Source organism: Copadichromis virginalis, linkage group LG16, assembly GCF_057382275.1.
Source record: "Copadichromis virginalis isolate Kocher_CV1m ecotype Utaka linkage group LG16, C_Virginalis_male_GT1.1, whole genome shotgun sequence".
Classification (NCBI taxonomy): Eukaryota; Metazoa; Chordata; class Actinopteri; order Cichliformes; family Cichlidae; genus Copadichromis; species Copadichromis virginalis.
Genome location: NC_140633.1, coordinates 23,286,448 through 23,305,232, shown reverse-complemented (window position 1 = coordinate 23,305,232; position 18,785 = coordinate 23,286,448). Strand labels below are relative to the sequence as shown.

Sequence of the window (18,785 nt, the reverse complement as noted above, 5' to 3'; positions counted from 1 at the left end):
CTGCAGGAAAAACGAAAATAAATATTATAGTGCAAATTTGCAAAATAACAGCATATGCATCAAAATAAACTATTTCCAGCAGTGCAATATGAGTCTTAAGCATCCCAGAAACGACACAGAAAGTCATAAAGTCAAACATAACTTTTTAAAACACATAACAAGTAAAACACAAGCTCATAAGGCCCCGATCGTAAAAAACTACATTTCCGCAAAATGACGTCACTTCCGGTTTCGGGCAGGTCATGCGGTCATGTGATAGTTCGCGCTGATGGACGTAGGAAGTGTTACAAACAGCTGATGGATCGGCGAAGCGTGTTTCTGGAATATCATGTTTTTGTTGCTGCAAGTGATTTTTATGCAGTTTTTGCAAAGCTATATGTGGAAGGAAACTGTGACCTAGGACAAGCTGATGGCATAAGATGTAAGTACAACTCCTCCAGTTTCATATGCAAAAAAAATTATTGCGCTAGCTTACTTGGTTGCAGAGCTACCGGGATTTAAAAATAGTTACGCAAAACAGAGCGTGCCCGCTCCGATCGGCTGTAAAGGGTTAAGTGTTGAAAATAAACTAAGTTTATTAGTTTACTATTATTTGTTTTTCATTTGTATCCCAGAAGACAGTGCGACCCATTCTTAAAACTCCAGGAATTTCATTGCACAATGACAATAAAGGGCTATTCTGTTCCATTTCATTCAGCACTGATTGCTAATAATACAATTTGTCACATGGAATCCAGTGAAATCTAAACAGCATCATTAACACCACTCTTTAAAAGTCTTTTGGACACAGTGGAGTTATTCAGCTATTATCAGAACAAGTTGTTCTGTCTTCAGATAGGACTTTCAAGGAACTCTTGAAAGGAAACTTTGACCGCTATTGTACTGTTATGAGAATATCTTGATCAGATTACCGTCCCTTCTGACACAGTACACATCATGTAACTTCGCCAAAAAAAAGTTTGCCACCGATTAAATACAGATATGGTGATGATGGTGTGATGGTCTGGGGCTGCTTTAGTGCTTCAGGACTTGGAGGACTTGACTGGATCTTGAAGTTTGCTCTATATCAGAATATAATGAAGGAGAATGCTTGACCATGCCCCAAAGCTTGGGTTGGCCAGCAGAACAATGATCCAAAAGACACCAGCAAGTCCACCTCTGAATGGCTAAAAAAACAACAACCCCAAAATGAATGCTTTGGAGTGGCCTAGTCAAAGTCTGGACTTGAATCAGAATGTGATGTTTTGGCATGGCCTTAAACAGACCGCTCATACCCAAAAAGCCTCCGGTGTGCCTGAATTTAAAAAAATTCGGCGAAAAAGAGGGGGTTCTCTTCTGCTTGTTTTCTTTTTTCTTTCTCAGCAGGTGATCCAGGTGATTGATATATGTATTTTTTTTTCTTTTTCTTTTTTTTTTCTGCCCGTTCTGTTGGTTTTTGTCTTTTGCCCTTCTCCCCCGTCCCTCTTCTCAGCTGTTTCTCTTTCCCTCTTTCTTTCCCCCAGTCAAGTCTGTCCCGTATTCAGTAAGTGAAAATAAAATAAACAATAAAAGGTGAATCAAATGGACCATTACGGCAAGGCTGGGATGGTCAATTTGGTAAAGTAAATCCGTTGGGCATCTTTCTTTTCCTTTAGACAATAATTCTGATGGCAAAAGAGCCAAACGGGACAGGCAAAAAAAAAAAGAAAAAAAAAGAGAGGGACAAAAGTCCTCCACAGCGATGTGAAATATGCTTTGCCAGTTATCACAAATGCTTGATTGCAGTTGTTACTACTAAAGGTGGCACAACCAGGTATTAAGTTTAGGCAACAATTAATGTCGATGCATTTTGATTGTAGGGTTTTCTGCTGTGTGTATTTAAAATATCATAGTTCTTCTGCCACTGGTTATGTGACTGATATCAAATATGCACAAATTATCAACCCTGCAAAAGGATAAGTGGAAGTGAATGGATGGATATCAAACCTTTTCCAGTAGTTTCATACTGTCACGTGCCATTTTGCTCTTTATTTGTTAGGAATCACACAGACAGTGACACTGTATGTATAGTGTGTGAAAGATAAAAGAGTTCTTTGAAACAACGTCGTAATACCTCTACTGCTGTTCTTCCCGCAGATCACATGAATAACAGAAGATGTCAGCTGAGACCTGCGGTGAAAATGTGGAGGGCAAAAAGCTCAAAACCAACCTGTACTAACAAGCTCCAAAACTTTCAGAAAACGTCTGGCAGGATTAAAGTGATTAGTCTCTTATTTAGATTTACTAGGCATGCAGTTGGGGAACTGATTTGAAAACTATTTTTGTTCTATTTGGATAGCTGAATATGACTCAACCACAGCTAACAAATAAAAATCACAATGGAGTCCTTTGGCATAAAGTCTCTATACATATCCTTAATAGTTCCTTCAGGCAGTTGCTTGGTTAATTCATCCGGATCTTAGTGTGGCTCACAGCTCTGCTGTCAGGTGATCATCACAAGACCAGTGGCTTAATCCTCCTCTACAAAAGCAAGAACAGAAATCAGAGGCTTTCTTAATGTGCATGGAGGCAACTGGAACACAACATGATTTAGCTGCAGGAGTTGTTTCTGTAGATATTAAACCTATCACTGAATCTAATTCAAAGATACACAGCAAGGAACCATAGCAGAGTGAGATTCCACACTCTTCTGGGGTAACTAATTGAGCGTATTACAGCTGAGATTTGATCTACAAACTGATTTGTCACTGCTGACTGAAAGAAACAGGTGATATATCATGATTGCTCTGGGTCTTGGTCTTCTTTGTTTACTCTTTGGCCCTGACCTGTCAGAGGCTCAGTTTCCTCGAGTGTGCTGCACAGTGGAGGGGATTTTGTCCAAGCAGTGCTGCCCTGCTGTGGGCTCAGACCCTGCCAATGTGTGTGGCTCACTGTCGGGAAGAGGAAGCTGCACTGCTGTTCGAGTCGACACCAAACCCTGGGGAGGACCGTACAGACTAAGGAATGTTGATGACAGAGAGAGGTGGCCGACCAAATTCTTCAATCAGACTTGCAGATGTACTGGTGGGTGCTGACCAGCTTATTTAGATAAATAAGAAAAGTTAAATCCGTAAATGGTTAAAGTAGACTTAGATTTAACTAGGTAAAGGGTTGTGTTAAACCTTGTCTGTTGTCTGCTTTTTATTTAATGAGGCCTTCTGAGATTCTTAGCAGTAGTAACTGTTTTTATCTTTTGCATTTAAACTGCATTTTTAGGTTTTATTATTTTGTTGTTGTTGAATTCTCCCAATTCTTTGAATCTTTGGGCTGAAGGAGGGACAATACTCGGTGTATAAATGCTCAATCAACAATTATTTATTTCCATACAATTCAACAGTCAGAGCATTACAACGTCCGGACGGGAGAGATGCTACCAGAGGGTCAGGCACATGTCTCAAAATGGTGACGGGTTGCTCAGCTTTTTATAGTCTCTAGTGGCCCCCAGCTAGTCGTAAAAGCCAAAACATCACATTTTTTCTCTGTTACAGCGCCTAAGTTATGACCTCGGCAGTTGTTTCTCTGCTTTCTGTAAGGTGGGGGTGTGGAATGTGGTCTATCTATCTCCCCTGTCTTTAGACACAGAGTCTCCTGCTTACAACCTTCTCTTCATGATTCAACAATTAAGCATGTCAAGAAAACAGTGTAACACATTCCCAGCAGATCAAGGATACAGAGTGATGCACATTTATCTAATGAACTAATATGTGAATATGTTCTGTTAACTCAAAAGTATAATGAGAACTAAACTACATACAGCTCACACACTCTATATTAAAGGGTATAATGTGATCTACAGCAGTATTCTAATTCAACTACTTTGATTACATATATAAGGTAACATATAATAACAGAATAATCTAATATTGTACAGTGTTTTGTGACTACATGTTTGTGCACAATTTGACAATTAATTTGCTCTTTATGTTGCAGGTAACTTTGCAGGTTATGATTGCGGCCAGTGCAAGTTTGGCTGGATCGGACCAAACTGTGACCAGAGGAAAGCTCCCGTTGTGCGGAAGAATATCCACTCCTTGACCCCTGAAGAGCTCCAAGAGTTCCTGGACGCTCTGGAACTGGCCAAGAGCAGCATCCACCCAGACTACGTCATCGCCACTCAGCACTGGCTCGGACTCCTCGGACCAAATGGAACCGAGCCACAGATTGCCAACATCTCCGTTTATGACTTCTTTGTCTGGCAGCATTACTACTCTGTTAGAGACACTCTGCTTGGTAAACCATCATGGTCATATTTACACAAAACCACTACAACCATTAAATGTGTGGGTTTTTTTTCAGGAATATAACAATAAAAAAAATATCAAATAAGACAAATACTATACCTACAAAGCAGATTCCCCCCCTTTTTTAATGAAATTTTATGAAGCCTGACAAATTCCAAGTATAGACCTTTTTTACTGTAACTACAAAAATTCTGTAACATATAAACTGATAAGAGGAATGCTTTTACTTAACTTTTTGTTTTACGTTCTCATATGTTTGTTATAAAATTCATATTTTTAGGCATTAGATATAGTGTTTATTAAGCTCAGAACTGTTGTGAGACTAAAGAGGAGCTAATGAAACAATTCATTTTCCTCCAGGTCCAGGTCGTCCCTTCAAAGCCATTGATTTCTCACACAAAGGGCCAGCATTCATTACTTGGCACAGGTATCACCTCCTGAGTTTGGAAAGAGAACTCCAGGTATTTGGAATTTTGTATTATTTTTGTATTTTTTTAAACATCTCTTAAAATATTATATTTTTTGTGGTGGAGAGTAGAGGAGTGTATCCTTTGCACAACAATTTGCATTTTTTTTTAAATTTGGGCTCATCAGATTTTTAAATTGCGTGCACAATTCTTGTTTAAATTCACTGATGAAACATAAATGACCTGTCAAAGGGACATCTGTTTAAAGCTCAGATTATTGCATGTTATATTCAATAAGCTTACTGATGACTAACATTTTGGTGAAAAATTGACAGACAAATCATTCTTACAATATTTCACAAAGACATTTTAAACTTGCATTAAAAAAAAGACAATAAAAAAATGGTATACCTAAAAATTATATATATAAAATATAAACGAGAGAGAGTTGGCCCTATAAAACATCCCTATAGAGCCATGTTGCTGATTTAGCAATACTTTTTCATAGAAACACGAGTGTTTCCTTTTCTTCTGCAGAGACTTACTGGCAATGAGAATTTTGCAATCCCATATTGGAACTTTGCCACAGGGCAGAGTGAGTGTGATGTGTGTACTGACACTCTGCTGGGAGGCAGAAACCCAGACAACCCCTTCCTCATCAGTAACCAGTCCAGGTTCTCCAGATGGGGGGTGGTGTGTAACAGGTCAGAAGAAAATACTGATTGGAGGGAAACAATTGTCAGTAATTGTATTAAAAATGTGTAACCAATTAACGAATGTTCATGGTACATGTTGGTGAAACATTTAAATTCTTTACGTGTATCTAATTTATTTCCAGTCTCGACGACTACAATCGTCTCGTGACCCTTTGTAATGGAACCAGTGAAGGTTTCATACAGAGAGGGATGATCCGGCAAGGCAACAGGACTCTGCCTACAATGACTGACGTCAGAAGCTGTCTTGGAATTCGGGACTTTGACAGCCCTCCCTATTTCACCAACTCCTCCTTTAGCTTTAGGTAAAAGTGGAGTGTTCACCATTGTTAATGATGTTACATTTATGCCACCTCTTTCACAGAACAAATGAATTAATGCTGTTGTTTGTACCTCACAGAAATGCTCTCGAAGGGTACGACAAACCTGATGGAGAACTGGACGAAACCGTTGACAACCTTCACAATCTTGTCCACTCAATGCTCAATGGAACCAGCTCGTTGGCTCACTCTGCAGCCAATGACCCCATCTTTCTGGTGAAAACCTAATTCAATGGTTTCCTCTGATAAAAAAAATCTCTGACACACTTTGTTTTCATTTTTATAAAAATGATATTTGTCATTTGTACCTTGCAGGTGCTCCATGCTTTCACTGATGCTATTTTTGATGAATGGATGAGAAGGTTTGTTCCATCCAACGCCACTTTCCCAGATGAGATGGCCCCCATTGGACACAACAGAGACTACAACATGGTTCCCTTCTTCCCTTCCATTACTAATGAGGAAGTCTATGTTCCATCTGAGCAGCTGGGATATTCTTATGCCATTTCCCTGGATGGTGAGCAAATAGTGAAAGAAAAACTTTGATCGGTGGGATAGGTGGACATTTTTGGAAAATTGATGTAATTTCTTACTGGTGAGAGTAAAGATTGATTTCACTCAAGTGTGTACAGTGTGCGTGGAGCAAAGAGTTGGCCTGGGTTTGCATGAAGAGTAGACATACCTAACCCATACAATTATTAAAGAAAAAAAATAAACAGAATTTTCTAAATTAGACTGCCAACATGATCGGTTCAAGACCAAAGTCTGAAAATGACAGATTATGGTTTTAATGGATAGTTTTTTGGCAAAATTTCTCAATTATATATACGCCACTGACACGTGTGGCCTTTCAGTGAACACTAATAAAACAGGGCAACATTGCATGTTTCAAAACAAATATCAACTCACTGCCGACCACTTTCAAATCCATGGCGCTGGCTCATCAACATAAAAAAAACCCCTCTTTTTGTTATGTTGGAATAAATATCTTCTTATTTACAGATTTCATTCACATTCAATGAACCTGCAACTGCAAAGGTTTCAGCAATCCATCTCCTGTTTCATCTATACAGATGCAGATGGAGGACCGGCTGTTTTTGTGCTGGGCTCCACTCTGGGAGGAATCTTCATCGGTCTCCTGGTACTTCTCCTTATCTTTGTGCTCTACCTGCGTCAGCGGAGAAACAGAGGCTTTGAACCTCTGATAAAAGCAGATTTCACAAATAGAAAGTACACAGAAGAAGCCTAGATTTCACCTGTTGTTCTGAAATTCGCTTGAGTGCTCAAACATACCTCATAGTAATGGAGCACCCTGTCTGCTATCACGACTGTGAAGAAGAGCAGAATAATAATCTTCTCTTTGAATAGCATGTTGTTTTTTAGCTGTTGCATCTAATTTCATGTTAGCAAATGAATCACACGATTGTTCTACCAAGTACCTCGCACTCTTAAATCAGTCTTCAATTAAATGCATTTCTACTTTAACCAGTTTTAACCTGATTTACCATCTCAATCATCAATATATATAAAACATATATGATTACAAATTGTTTTTGGGTTTTTTTTAAATAAGAATTTATTCTCAAGAACAGCAATAAAACAAAAATGCAATCATCTTAATTGCACCAAAAACAGTAAGGCATATTTGCTCAACTAGTTCTTCAAACCTCAGTTTGAAATTATTTTAAAACCCCATAGAAACCTTTCCTCATTAGTTTTGAAATCAAACAGCAATGCATTAATTCTGAAAAACAAACAAAGAGATAACAAAAAACCCAAACTGAGCATTTTTGTGAGTCATAATTTGTCTGACCATACATCCATTTTCAATATTTTATTGCAAAAATATTAAAGGTTCAGTGATACAAAACAATAAAAAGGGCATCTTATGAGATCAAAATGTAGAATAATGGGTCCTTTTAAATGAAACTTTGACATATTTCCTCTATATTCTTGAAATAAATGTGGGTTAAAAAAGTGACTCGTATGAAATAAAGAAAAAGCTCAACAAATATTCAGTGATATGCCGCAAAGGACTTAATACAGGCTAATTCCTTGGAAATGTAAGCTTAGCAGGCCTGTTGGTTATGAACCTGTCGGGCTCTCAGAGAACAGTGGACGTACATACAGGCTGGTTTTGTCCGCCCCCCTCAGCACGGCCAGGCCTCTCACATTCTCCGTAAGTACGCTCTAGTGAGGAACTTCACTGAAGCATTCAGCTCTGTCCAGTCTCCACAGATTCTCATTTCACAGGTGACTGTGGCCGGCTTCAAGCCTGTCTGTGCTGCAGACGCAACCATTCAAGCTTTCCAGATAAATTTAGAGACCCTTTCTTTACATTTCCAGTAACCACTATGTGCTGTTGCTGCTTCTTCTCCTAATATTTCCATAACCTTTTGCAACTATTATATATAGATGTATATAGATATAGATCTATATATCTATCTGTCTATGTATATATAATTTTCTTTCTTTTTTTAAATTTGTAATTTCAACTTGTTAATACTGTCACAAAGTATTTTAGTTTTGGTCCTACAGTGTTCATTTACACACAGAATATGCTTTGGTTACTGAACCTTAAAAATAAGAGGGAAAACAACATTTACAGTATTAATGAATCATCTCAAAATCCTGTAAATATTTCTAGAGTATTTTTTGAAAATGCTAAAAGCCCCAGTTACTGTAAATTAACATCGAGGTTACAGCAGCCCAAGAACTGATAGTAATCGTCTTCGAGTGCAAAATGGTAAATGTCCATTTACACAGTTAAAGAAGATAATCCTGCTTTTCAGTGACTTCACATGACCTCCTCTGTGCTGTGAGAAGAACACTTGTATGCAGCACTTAAACACCTCTTTGTATTTGATTAGTTTTACTGACAAGTTTGCATTTTAGTGGTTGCATGAGACCCATTGTGCAACCCTTAACTTACTAATTATATTATCAATCACAATATTTGACATGGTATAAATATATTTTATACCAGGACATGCACACCACAACGCTGCAGAGGCAGCATCTACCTTGACAGCATAACCCATATATTAGCGGCACCTTCTCTAAATGTGAGTAACTGCTCCATAATAAATCTGTCCAGGCTATCTACTCTTGAAGCCTAAGGATCCAGTTTGATATGAGAATATTTTTGCACATAATGAATTTGCTGCAAGGCAAATTAGTATATAAAATGTCAATCTTAACCCTAACAGTGACTTTAAGCACAATGCAGCTGCTGAAAGGTTTTTAAGAGAATAGCTAAAAGCTGTGCAGATGCATAACCAACCCATGACATAGTTTAACTACAATCTTTCCATATGACACAGTTAAAATGATTGTGAAACACAATTTAGAAGCTGCATTTGATCTAAAAATAAACATGACAGCATTACGCTTCTCATCAGAAATGAATAGTTGGCACATAAGTTCATGACAATGGAATAAGGTGTCAGTTAAAACCACATGTTCCATTCAGATCAAATCAAAGGATCCTTTGCTTTAAAAAAATAACACGTGTATAAAATGACCACATTCTCAACATTTTTTCCAACACACAATAAACTATTTTTTTTGCAATAAAAAAAAAATCAAAACAATCAAAGTGCGTGTTATATTTTTCCACATTAAGACCTACAATAATACCTTTACTAAAATCTCAGAAGCAGAGTTAGTAGGGGTGGCATCGCTGTTAGATGGTGAAGTGATGCCAAAACATATCAAGTCTAAGGATGGCACTGCACAATCTTTGGGAAAGTGGGAACTCATGATGCTTGACTGCTCTCTTTTTCAGAGCAGACTCTTCTTGCCTTGAAGCTGGCAGTCTGAATGCTGTCTGCTCCAATCTGCCTGAATACAAAAAACTGCAAAAAAAAAGGGGGAAAAAGGAAAAAAAACAAACCCCTGCTGTCCATGTTTAGCCTGTTCCTCTAGCATTATCTCCACTGTCGCTGAAGTGCCAAGGCTGAAAGGGCCAGCATGGTTGGCAGTGCTACAGACGGTGCACAGAGCGGGGCAGAGTTATCCACAGGCCCGCTCCGGTCGGCTCTCACCACGGGGATTTCAGTCGCAGCCGTACCGTCCATGTATGTGGGGCAGACCTCTGTGCAGCCGCTGCCACTGCCTGAGCCACTGCCTTCATCGCCTGCAATACCGTAACACAAGCCAGAATGAGCACAGCACTGCAATAGCAGTGTAACATTGCTCAAAATCTCCAGCAGACACTGTGGAACTTTCTCATGTATAAATTAAAGGGTTTAAATATCACATGATTATCACCCACCTGGTGGGAAATGTGTCATTCTCTGTTTTCCTTTAGTCTCTTAAATTGTCTTAATTTTACGGTCAGCACATTGTATCACAAACTCAGTGTTGTTCAGATATGCTAATATATACACACTACACGCATGCTAAACAGTAAATAATAAACAGACACTGCCTGGTTAACACAGTCAAGCATTCAGCTTCAAATATATTTCTCATCAACTTATGGGAGACTTAAAACAATTCTTAAATTAGACTCAATGCTAAACTTTTATTCATCAAGTAGACATTAAGTAAAAATCTGCAAAGATGTTTAAAAAATGTGTCTCCCTATTTCTACTGCCCCCAAGTGGCTAAAATGAACTTAGCAGTGAGTATTTACTTGTGATTCTTTACTTTTTGTTTATTAGTGTAATTGTGTCATTTGTCTGTGAAGGTTCTCAGTCATCCAGGTCAACGTAGTCAAAGGAGCTTACAAAGAAAAGCGTCTGGACTTCTTTAAGTTACTTGAAGATGTTTCACCTCTCATCCGAGAAGCTTCTTCAGTTCTGAGGTCAAATGGTGGAGAGTCCCAGATTTAAACCTAGTGGGAGTAACCCCCCAAAGAGGGACAAAAGGACCCCCTCACATCCTGGGTCATCTGACCTCAGGAATTTGCATGATAAGGTGGGGCCAGGTTTCACAATGAACACACCCGAAACTCTGGCTGATTGGGACCCACACCCATTTTCACACCTTGGCTCAGGCGATTAGAGGATCACCAGGGGGTCCTTTTGTCCCTCTTTGGGGGGATACTCCCACTAGGTTTAAATCTGGGACTCCCCACCATTTGACCTTAGAACTGAAGAAGCTTCTGGGATGAGAGGTGAAACGTCTTCAAGCAACTTAAAGAAGTCCAGATGCTTTTCTTTGTAAGCTCCTTTGACAATGGTGTCATTTGTACAGTTAAACAGAACGTGATTTTGCACACTCAGTGTGACGTCTCAAAATTTCATAAACCTGGCAGAAGATACGTTTTTTTTGTTGTTGTTTTTGTTTATTATCATTATTATTATTATTATTATCATTATCATTATTATTATTATTATACAATTTTTGTTATTTGCACCTTTAGTTCTGCTTGCAGTTTTACTGACGCTGATCACCTTTGCCTTAGGGTTAGGCAGACAGCTTATTAGTAGTGAGTTGTTCTATTTGTGTGTATGACAGAAGTGGCAAATGGCTTACTTGAGTCTTGAAAGTAGATATCATTGCCATTGTAGGCATTTTTCAGCTTGTTAGTCATCACCCTCAGAGCCATGATCTGCTGACGGATGAGTGTGTCTGGGCGTGTGATGTCAACACCCACTTCAGGGTTATTCACCTGGTTGGTAAGGCCATCCTTTTGGACCTCAGGAAAGTACCTTGATGGAAAAAGAAAAGAAAAAAAAAACAGTTTTCATTGATACTGTTTAGTTGCTAAACAAAGAAAACCTTTACTTTGTTTAGTTGTTATAGACTGCTTTCTCTGAAATCTCATCAGAAGCATTCACTCAACAAAAACAGAGACAGGCTAAACACGGTCGAATTCCATAAATGTTTTGAGTCATGGGTCCAGTACAGCACTTGGGAATTGCTCTTTGAGGTAACAACAATGTTGGCAAAATGAACATTTGACCCAGTCGTGTAGGGTAATGTTCTGACATTCTTTTGACATATTTCTCTCGGGAAAACGTGTCAGCTGAATGCACTCCTGCTTGATAAATAAGCGGCAGGTCGTCATGTGATGGAATTCCACAGATCATCTGACACAGCAGCAATTGTTCTCCATAAGTCCAGATCACTCTGGAAAATACACACGTCTGAAATGTTGCTGAGGTGAAAGAGGCAAAATTTCACTTCTTTAATTGATGTTGTTTTTTTCTACCACTGAAAATAACATTGAATATCAATTAAAACAATTAAAGAAGTTTAAAATATTCAAAATCATATAGCTGATATAACGATTAAAAGCAAAAATCGATTTCTCAGTTAGATCAGTAACGGCCAGGGAATCTGGAGCCCTAATGCAAATGTTAGCTTTTTAAAATGAAACCAAAATAACAGATGGATCTAGATGCTGGTTGAACATTTAAAAACAAAAGAAGAAGAAGAAGAAAAACACAATTTCACAAATATGCCACCAAATTCAAAACGCATGGAAGCAAATGATATTTTACACGAGATGAATTGAAACCACATAGAAAAGTTTTTTTTATAATGTTTAAGACAACAGCTTACTTTTAGTTCAAATCAAAACGCATGCTAAGCTCTTGCAGAGCAGGTGAAAGCACATAATCTGATTCTTAATTCTAGGCTTAGACTTCTTAATATGAAGCAGGTTGAACAGACTTTGGACTTCTACCCTTTTGTGTTAGCTGGCATTAGCTTCAGGCTCTGTTGCCCTTACCTGCCCTTGGTGTGTCCGTTCCAGCACTCCTCTTCGCTGGCATTTCCAGCGGTCACTCTGTCTTCTACACACATCGCCTCAGGTAGGTTGGACCAAAATTTCTTGAAGTCCTTTAGTTTCTCTTTTATGTCAACCACCTACACAAGGACAGGGGTCATTGTGAGATAGGAAAAAAGCCTCCTGTATAAGTACATGAAGTCTGATTTCCAATCAAGGATGATACATATCATAAATACAGTTTCAGGGATGTTATTGATGTTTTTATATGCTTACAATGTAACATTAATACAGAAAAATCAGTTTCACTTCAGTTCCTCACATCACAGCCCCAAATATTAAACAAAATACGAGTCCAGCAGTACCTACAAGAATAGATGGTCAGAAATATTTACTGAATTACATTTTTATTGCACATTAATATGGCGTTTATTAACAGCTATAAGCTATTCATTATGTTTCAAAACAGTCTTTTTGTATCTAAAAACTCTGCAGAGTTAATGTAATAAAAAAATAGCAGCTAAAGAGAAAATGTCTACAAAGTCAAACTGATTGAAGTAATTACACAAATTGAAGTCAATAAGGCATTATGTCTCCTAATATATGTATGACATATGAAAAAGACAATGTGCTGTTTTTCTAAAAAGTACATGTCAAATGCTCCTATTTCTTATTTCTATAGCATCAAATCATAACAACAATTGCCTCAAGGTGGTTTATATTGTAAGGTAAAGCTCCTATAACATTACTATTACTGACAGTCATGATTAGTCATTAAAAAACCAAATCCCACAGTGTTACTAACAACAGTATGTGGCTGTAAAATCATTTGAGAGAAAATACAAACACTAAATTAAACTAAGACATTTCTGACACACAGTGGATGAGAAATGGCAGGTTGAAAACTTGCATTTGAGTGAGATGAATAAAGCTTACTGTTACTCTGGATGCATCTCGTGTGAAAAAGGTAGAGAAGCATTTCACTTTTGCTCACTAACACACCTTAACAAGCTGATTATAAACCTCAGGAAGACATCTTCGCACTTGAACTCGTACCAAACAATTTGGGTTTAATTTTTCCTTCTCTGTTGACTATCAAATGTTTGCATCATGGAAAGGAAGACTATGCAGGCTTGCAGCAATCATTTCAAACTGAATGCCAGACATAAATGCTCCTTTGCATCCCAGCCATGTGACAAAGTCAGATATCGTTTCCTGACTTGAGCCTGTTGAACTCCAATCTTTCATCAAACACACAGAATTTGACATATTTCACTGAAGCTGAGGGAAAGCCTGATAGCAGCAGGTTGGCCCCATTATCTTTTTCCGTCTGACTTGCTGTTGGCTTACGTGAAATTGTAGAGAACCTGAGCAGAACATGAAAGGTGCTGTACTGACTGTGTGACGCTGCTGTAGGCCTTGACACTGCTTTTGATGTGTTAATCCTGTCACACTGATGCCAAAGCACTTGAGCAGCTCTGATACTGCCCAGAGGGTCGAGGCTACACTCAATACAAGAGATTGACTGGCAATGTTTGACTAAACCTCATACATTAAGTTAAGTCTAACAAGTGAGATTCACAGTTTTCCTCAGGATCTGCTGGCAAAAAACAGAACCTGTGAAAGTGGGAACTGAACTAGGAATGACACATATGAAAACATTCGATTAATACCTCTATCAAGTATTGTGTGGCCATTATTTCACGTGGATGCAAGTGAAAAGGTATTTTAAGCAGCAGCTAATTTATTATCCTATTTGAAACAGAATTTAAAAAATCTGAAAGATTCATGAACTGAAAAAAACCCCTAAAAAGTCTGTGTTAAGTTTGCAAAAGAGAAAGGTTTTGCAAACTTAACACAATTATAAACAAGCCTCTGAGAAAAGTCTGCCTCTCGTCTAACTGGACGTTGCCTATGAACAAATACTACCACTCCAACAAATAACCCTCAAATGCAACCAACTGCAAAGGCCACTAGATGGCAGTATGTCTTTGCGATCTGGTGAGATGAAAGTGAGTCCAGGGAGGAAATGAAAGTGACAAAATAACCTTGCAAATTGAAACTAATTATGTTTGCTAATGAAGCTTCTTTAACATCAAAGGTCAGCTCCATGTGGCCAAACATAGATGGAAGACATGACATCCAAACAGATGTCAGCAGAAAGCCTAATGGAAGACAAAATTACACACACACAAAAAACGCACACACGCAGACACATACACACAAAAGACGGTGTAGAAGAAACGCATGTCCCCATGGTATGTGAGGAAGCAGAGCGGAGATATGCGATTCTTTTTATAATCTGCTACCTATTACTGACAGCACTGACATTCTCATTAAAATCACAATGACGATCACAGACACAGCACCTCCCCGGCGCCTCACATCAGGATATTACATAGCATTTGTTTTCAGTGACATCCTAACAAATGACTATTATCATGCTATGTGATAGCTGCTCCAATTCCTAATGACACTAAAGGTGGCATTAGTGTGAGATATCTACAATCTATAATAAGGGCTGATGAGGGAGTTGATAGAAGCATTTACTCAATAGAAGTGCAAGCTGTATTCATTTTTAGATTATTATTCAGTCCCAGGACTTCAATAACTTCAATTTAAGGACCATATAAAACACCGACAACACAAGGACCTTAAGATATTAGAAGTGCTGCTAAAAAGACTTATCTTCAAACGCTGCTAACTGTACAGATGTTTTCCACTGAATGATGTCTTCTGAATAATTTCTAAATGGTTTAAATATGACAGATCAGCGCAGAAACGTAGCTCTTGATTTTCATTAAAAATATTTTAAATAATTATTTAAATAAACAGAGCTAAATGAGCCATTTGAAAACCCATTAAACCATCTTCTCCTGCAATGATATATATTTGCTATGTATTCTATAATTTTAAATATACAGTGTATATACTGTCTGCACTGAAAAAAAAAGTGGTATATATAGATATATAGGCATATATTTCCTATTCTTTATAGGCACTATAAAGGTCTTTGAGGCCAATCCTGCAGGGATGTACGTAGCCTTGCTCTTGTCCTGTTTTATGCATCATATCATCTATATTATATATTACTTACAGGAACAGTGCTGTATCTTTATTCACTGATCTACCAGTGATACAGTGTGCAAATGCATGTCTTTAAATGTTTCTTTAACAACTGTAACAGTTTATTAATTCCAATATTGAATTAAGATAAATCCTTTAACTTTGGCAAAAAAAATACACAAATGTGAACTATACAGCAGTGTTATTATTAATGTAGTAAAGCTTATTATTATATACCGGTAACAGCTGACATGACAGCTTATATATTTGGAATATATAAATACGTTGTGCATAATAAATGCATAATACATTTAATGCATATTGCTTCTTGTTGATGAATTCCATGAACGGCGCAAAACCAAACAGGTGCTACTTAGTCCCTCACTCTCTGAGTACTTCCCAACTTCCCAGCTGTGCATGTGGCATTTATCCTCTCCCCTGCTGGTTACTCAGGAGACGTAAATGCATGTAGTTTAACTTTTAAAAGAGGCTTATGAATTTCTTACAGCAACTGGGCACCGGGAAGTTACAAATGTTTCCCAAGCAGGAGTTTATTTGCTGAGCACAATTTAAAGTGGCTGATTAATCCACGTTTGGTGCACGAACGGGTACTTGCGCCCGCAGGATGCAGTATATATACAGCCACAACAAATGGGCCCTGTTTATTGCTCTTAAGATACATGTTGCCCAGTGCAATTGTATGGGGAGGTAATATGTCTTAATTAAAATAGAAACAAACAAACGAAAAATACAATGGAGCTACGTTGCACAAGTGAATAAGCTAAATCAGGATTTGGCTTCAAGATCAATATTCATAACCTTTTTGTAGGTTATGATTTTTTTATGAATTTGATGACAATAATAAAGTAAAGAGCATGACCAGGTTTATCTTTTAAACATCTTCTCCTTAGCTTAAACAAAAAATATATATAATTATATTTACCTTGAAGCTTAATCATGTATGCAGCACCACTGCAGCACCACTGTCAACTCTCCACTTCCCTCCTCAGACATATTTTTTTTCTTCTTTTACCCCATTGCCCTGTTTCCTGTCATGAACCATATATTTCTTCACTGCGTTGTTCTCTCTCTCTGCCTACTCGCTGTGACTCTGCAAGGTCCCCACTCTTTTTGGTCTTTTTCTGTCTTGCTTTAGTTCTAAATGTAAGTGAAACTTTCATGCCTAGCTGACCCGTGATCTTACAACAGAGCTCCCATTCAAAGGAGATTTGTGGGTAAAGCCTCTGGTGTCTTCCGACTTTGATACACAGAATAAGCTCAGTCTTCTCTATCCTTTCTGTATTGAATCATTTTATCCAAGCTTTCATTTTAATTATTTTGAATTTTAACGAGCACTGTGTGTGTGTGTGTGTGTGTGTGTGTGTGCAATGCAGTTAATCATGCATTTATTTAATTGTCCAGTTCTTTTTTGTCTCTTTATAGCTCTTATTTCCACAAGAAAAGATAAGCAGAGATTTTTTTTTAACAGCACCAAACCACAGAAAATAAATTCAGCAACAGCAATGGAAAGTAGCCTGTAATGTATTACAGCTCACACAGCTTAGCGTGCTATGATCCAAACATAACCTCACCTTTAAACTTGCTTTTTTCACCTCAAATGAAATCTGCCCAAACAGCCCGGATATGCGATACAGTGTTTACTCGCTGTAAAAAGCTGTTGGCAAGCTCACGTGGACAAACATGAGGAAATGCTTACAGAGAGTAATTATTTCCAAAAATCAGCCATATGAGCATATGAGATTCCGGTGTTAACGGGCTTAAAGTCTTTGTGTTTGCACACACTTAAAGTGTTTCTTACAATATTTATCACCCATGCTGTTTTTCTGTGCACACAGCTGAGTGTGCAGGCAGACAGATCATAAGTTCTCGTGGCTCTCTAACAGTGTGGCAGCTGTGTGCCATCTTTCAGCTCAGAACAGAAATGTGAGTGAACTATACTTTGACCAGTGGTTTTCAGACGCCCTTGCCTATTCTCAGATCAAAAGCTGACGTGTCGCTGGCTTTGAAGTTGCAGTCACACTCCCAGTGACAGCACAATGTCAGTGCCCTAAGCTCTTATCTGGCCGTAGAATGATGTCTGTACGTGCTATGTGCCTTTCGGTAAAAAAGAAATATGCGGCCAGACTACATAACTTTTGCTCTCAGCACACACACTGCATTTGCAGTGCTCCCCAAGCTGACCTGTGCAGAGTGTGTCCCCTGGCTTTTCAGTCAGCTGGTACATCTCCTTTCCTCTCTCTCTCTGTAATAAGCACCTATCTTGCTTAATTAACAACCAGTCCTTTTCATAAGCACATATCTGGGGTTGTCGTCACTGTTTGACACGGCACACATCCATCTGCTGCAAGTCTGTACTAAATTAGTGCACGTTCAATCTAATCATAGACTCGACAGCAGGTCTTCCCACTAAACCACAAGGGGCAGACAACTCCTCGATCAACTTATTTTCCCTGGCAACTGCTCCTCCTGTCTGCGTTAAAATAGTTTTTCATTTGATACGAATGCAGTATTCTTCCTGCATCTCAATTACAGGGGTCAGGGAGTCGGTTCTGCTCATACCAAGTCCTTGGCCATGCCACAAGTCTCTTTCCCTGACCAGTGACCAATTTGAGGACAGACCAAATAGTTTCTCACAAGGAGGAAGGCCACAGTAAGAATAACTTTGCATGTTCATCACAACTGTGATCAAGTTAGATTTTTTACCCAGTCACACTGAGGAACTAATGCAGTCTCTTGTGGTAAGGCTGTTGACAAATCAGCCGTCATGGTGTCAAGTCACAGGGGACTGAATCCCTGTGGGTATAATTCCCTAGACATGACTATTAAGTCTGGTGTCCAACATGTCATAAAATCCTCCTCATCAGTTCAAGTCAACTCATAAACAGCAGATTCTTTCAACCAAGGCTTGCCATCTGGCTTTAAAGTACTTTTAGCATATTATTAAAATGATTCAGTAGAAATAACATTGGTTAGCCTAAAGCACATCAAGCAAATGACCTCTGCGATGATGTTTCGAGTAGCAGTTGTCTCCACATCGTTGTGTCTGCTTTGTCCTTGTCTGGAAACATTTGCCTCAAAGGTGACTGGCAGTGTTGCTTGGAGCAGGTAACTACCAGACTGCATATAGATGTGGGCTGTTTTCATCCAATCAATATCCATCAACAGAGGGCAAAAGCAAACAATGTTTCCCCTTTGTGACTTCACAATAGATGAGATCAGAAAGACATCACTCCGCTGTTAATCTTGCAGTGCTAACACAAATGAAAATGGTACACCAAAAGCAAATCATGGTTAGAAAACATCACAACCACTTACAA

At 38.5% G+C, this 18,785-nt stretch overlaps 2 protein-coding genes across 3 annotated transcripts in view; one reads left to right on the top strand and one right to left on the bottom strand.

Moving 5' to 3' along the window:
• Positions 1 to 2,130: 2,130 nt before the first annotated feature.
• Positions 2,131 to 7,337, top strand: dct (dopachrome tautomerase). The gene is made up of 8 exons (XM_085433894.1): positions 2,131 to 3,042; positions 3,949 to 4,248; positions 4,620 to 4,720; positions 5,204 to 5,370; positions 5,505 to 5,684; positions 5,780 to 5,915; positions 6,015 to 6,216; positions 6,773 to 7,337. The coding sequence occupies exons 1-8, from the start codon at positions 2,757 to 2,759 to the stop codon at positions 6,946 to 6,948; spliced, it is 1,548 nt and encodes a 515-aa protein (XP_085290020.1). The 5' UTR covers positions 2,131 to 2,756; the 3' UTR covers positions 6,949 to 7,337.
• A 181-nt stretch (positions 7,338 to 7,518) lies between these two features.
• Positions 7,519 to 18,785, bottom strand: part of LOC146690798 (glypican-6-like) — a 78,994-nt gene continuing 67,727 nt past the window's right edge. For both annotated transcript variants that reach the window (XM_085433892.1, XM_085433893.1), the window contains 3 exons: positions 12,385 to 12,521; positions 11,184 to 11,359; positions 7,519 to 9,837 (listed from right to left, as the gene is read on the bottom strand). In XM_085433892.1, the coding sequence (XP_085290018.1) occupies positions 9,629 to 9,837; positions 11,184 to 11,359; positions 12,385 to 12,521 (522 nt within the window). In that variant the 3' untranslated portion in view covers positions 7,519 to 9,628. The remainder of the gene's footprint in view (positions 9,838 to 11,183; positions 11,360 to 12,384; positions 12,522 to 18,785) is intronic.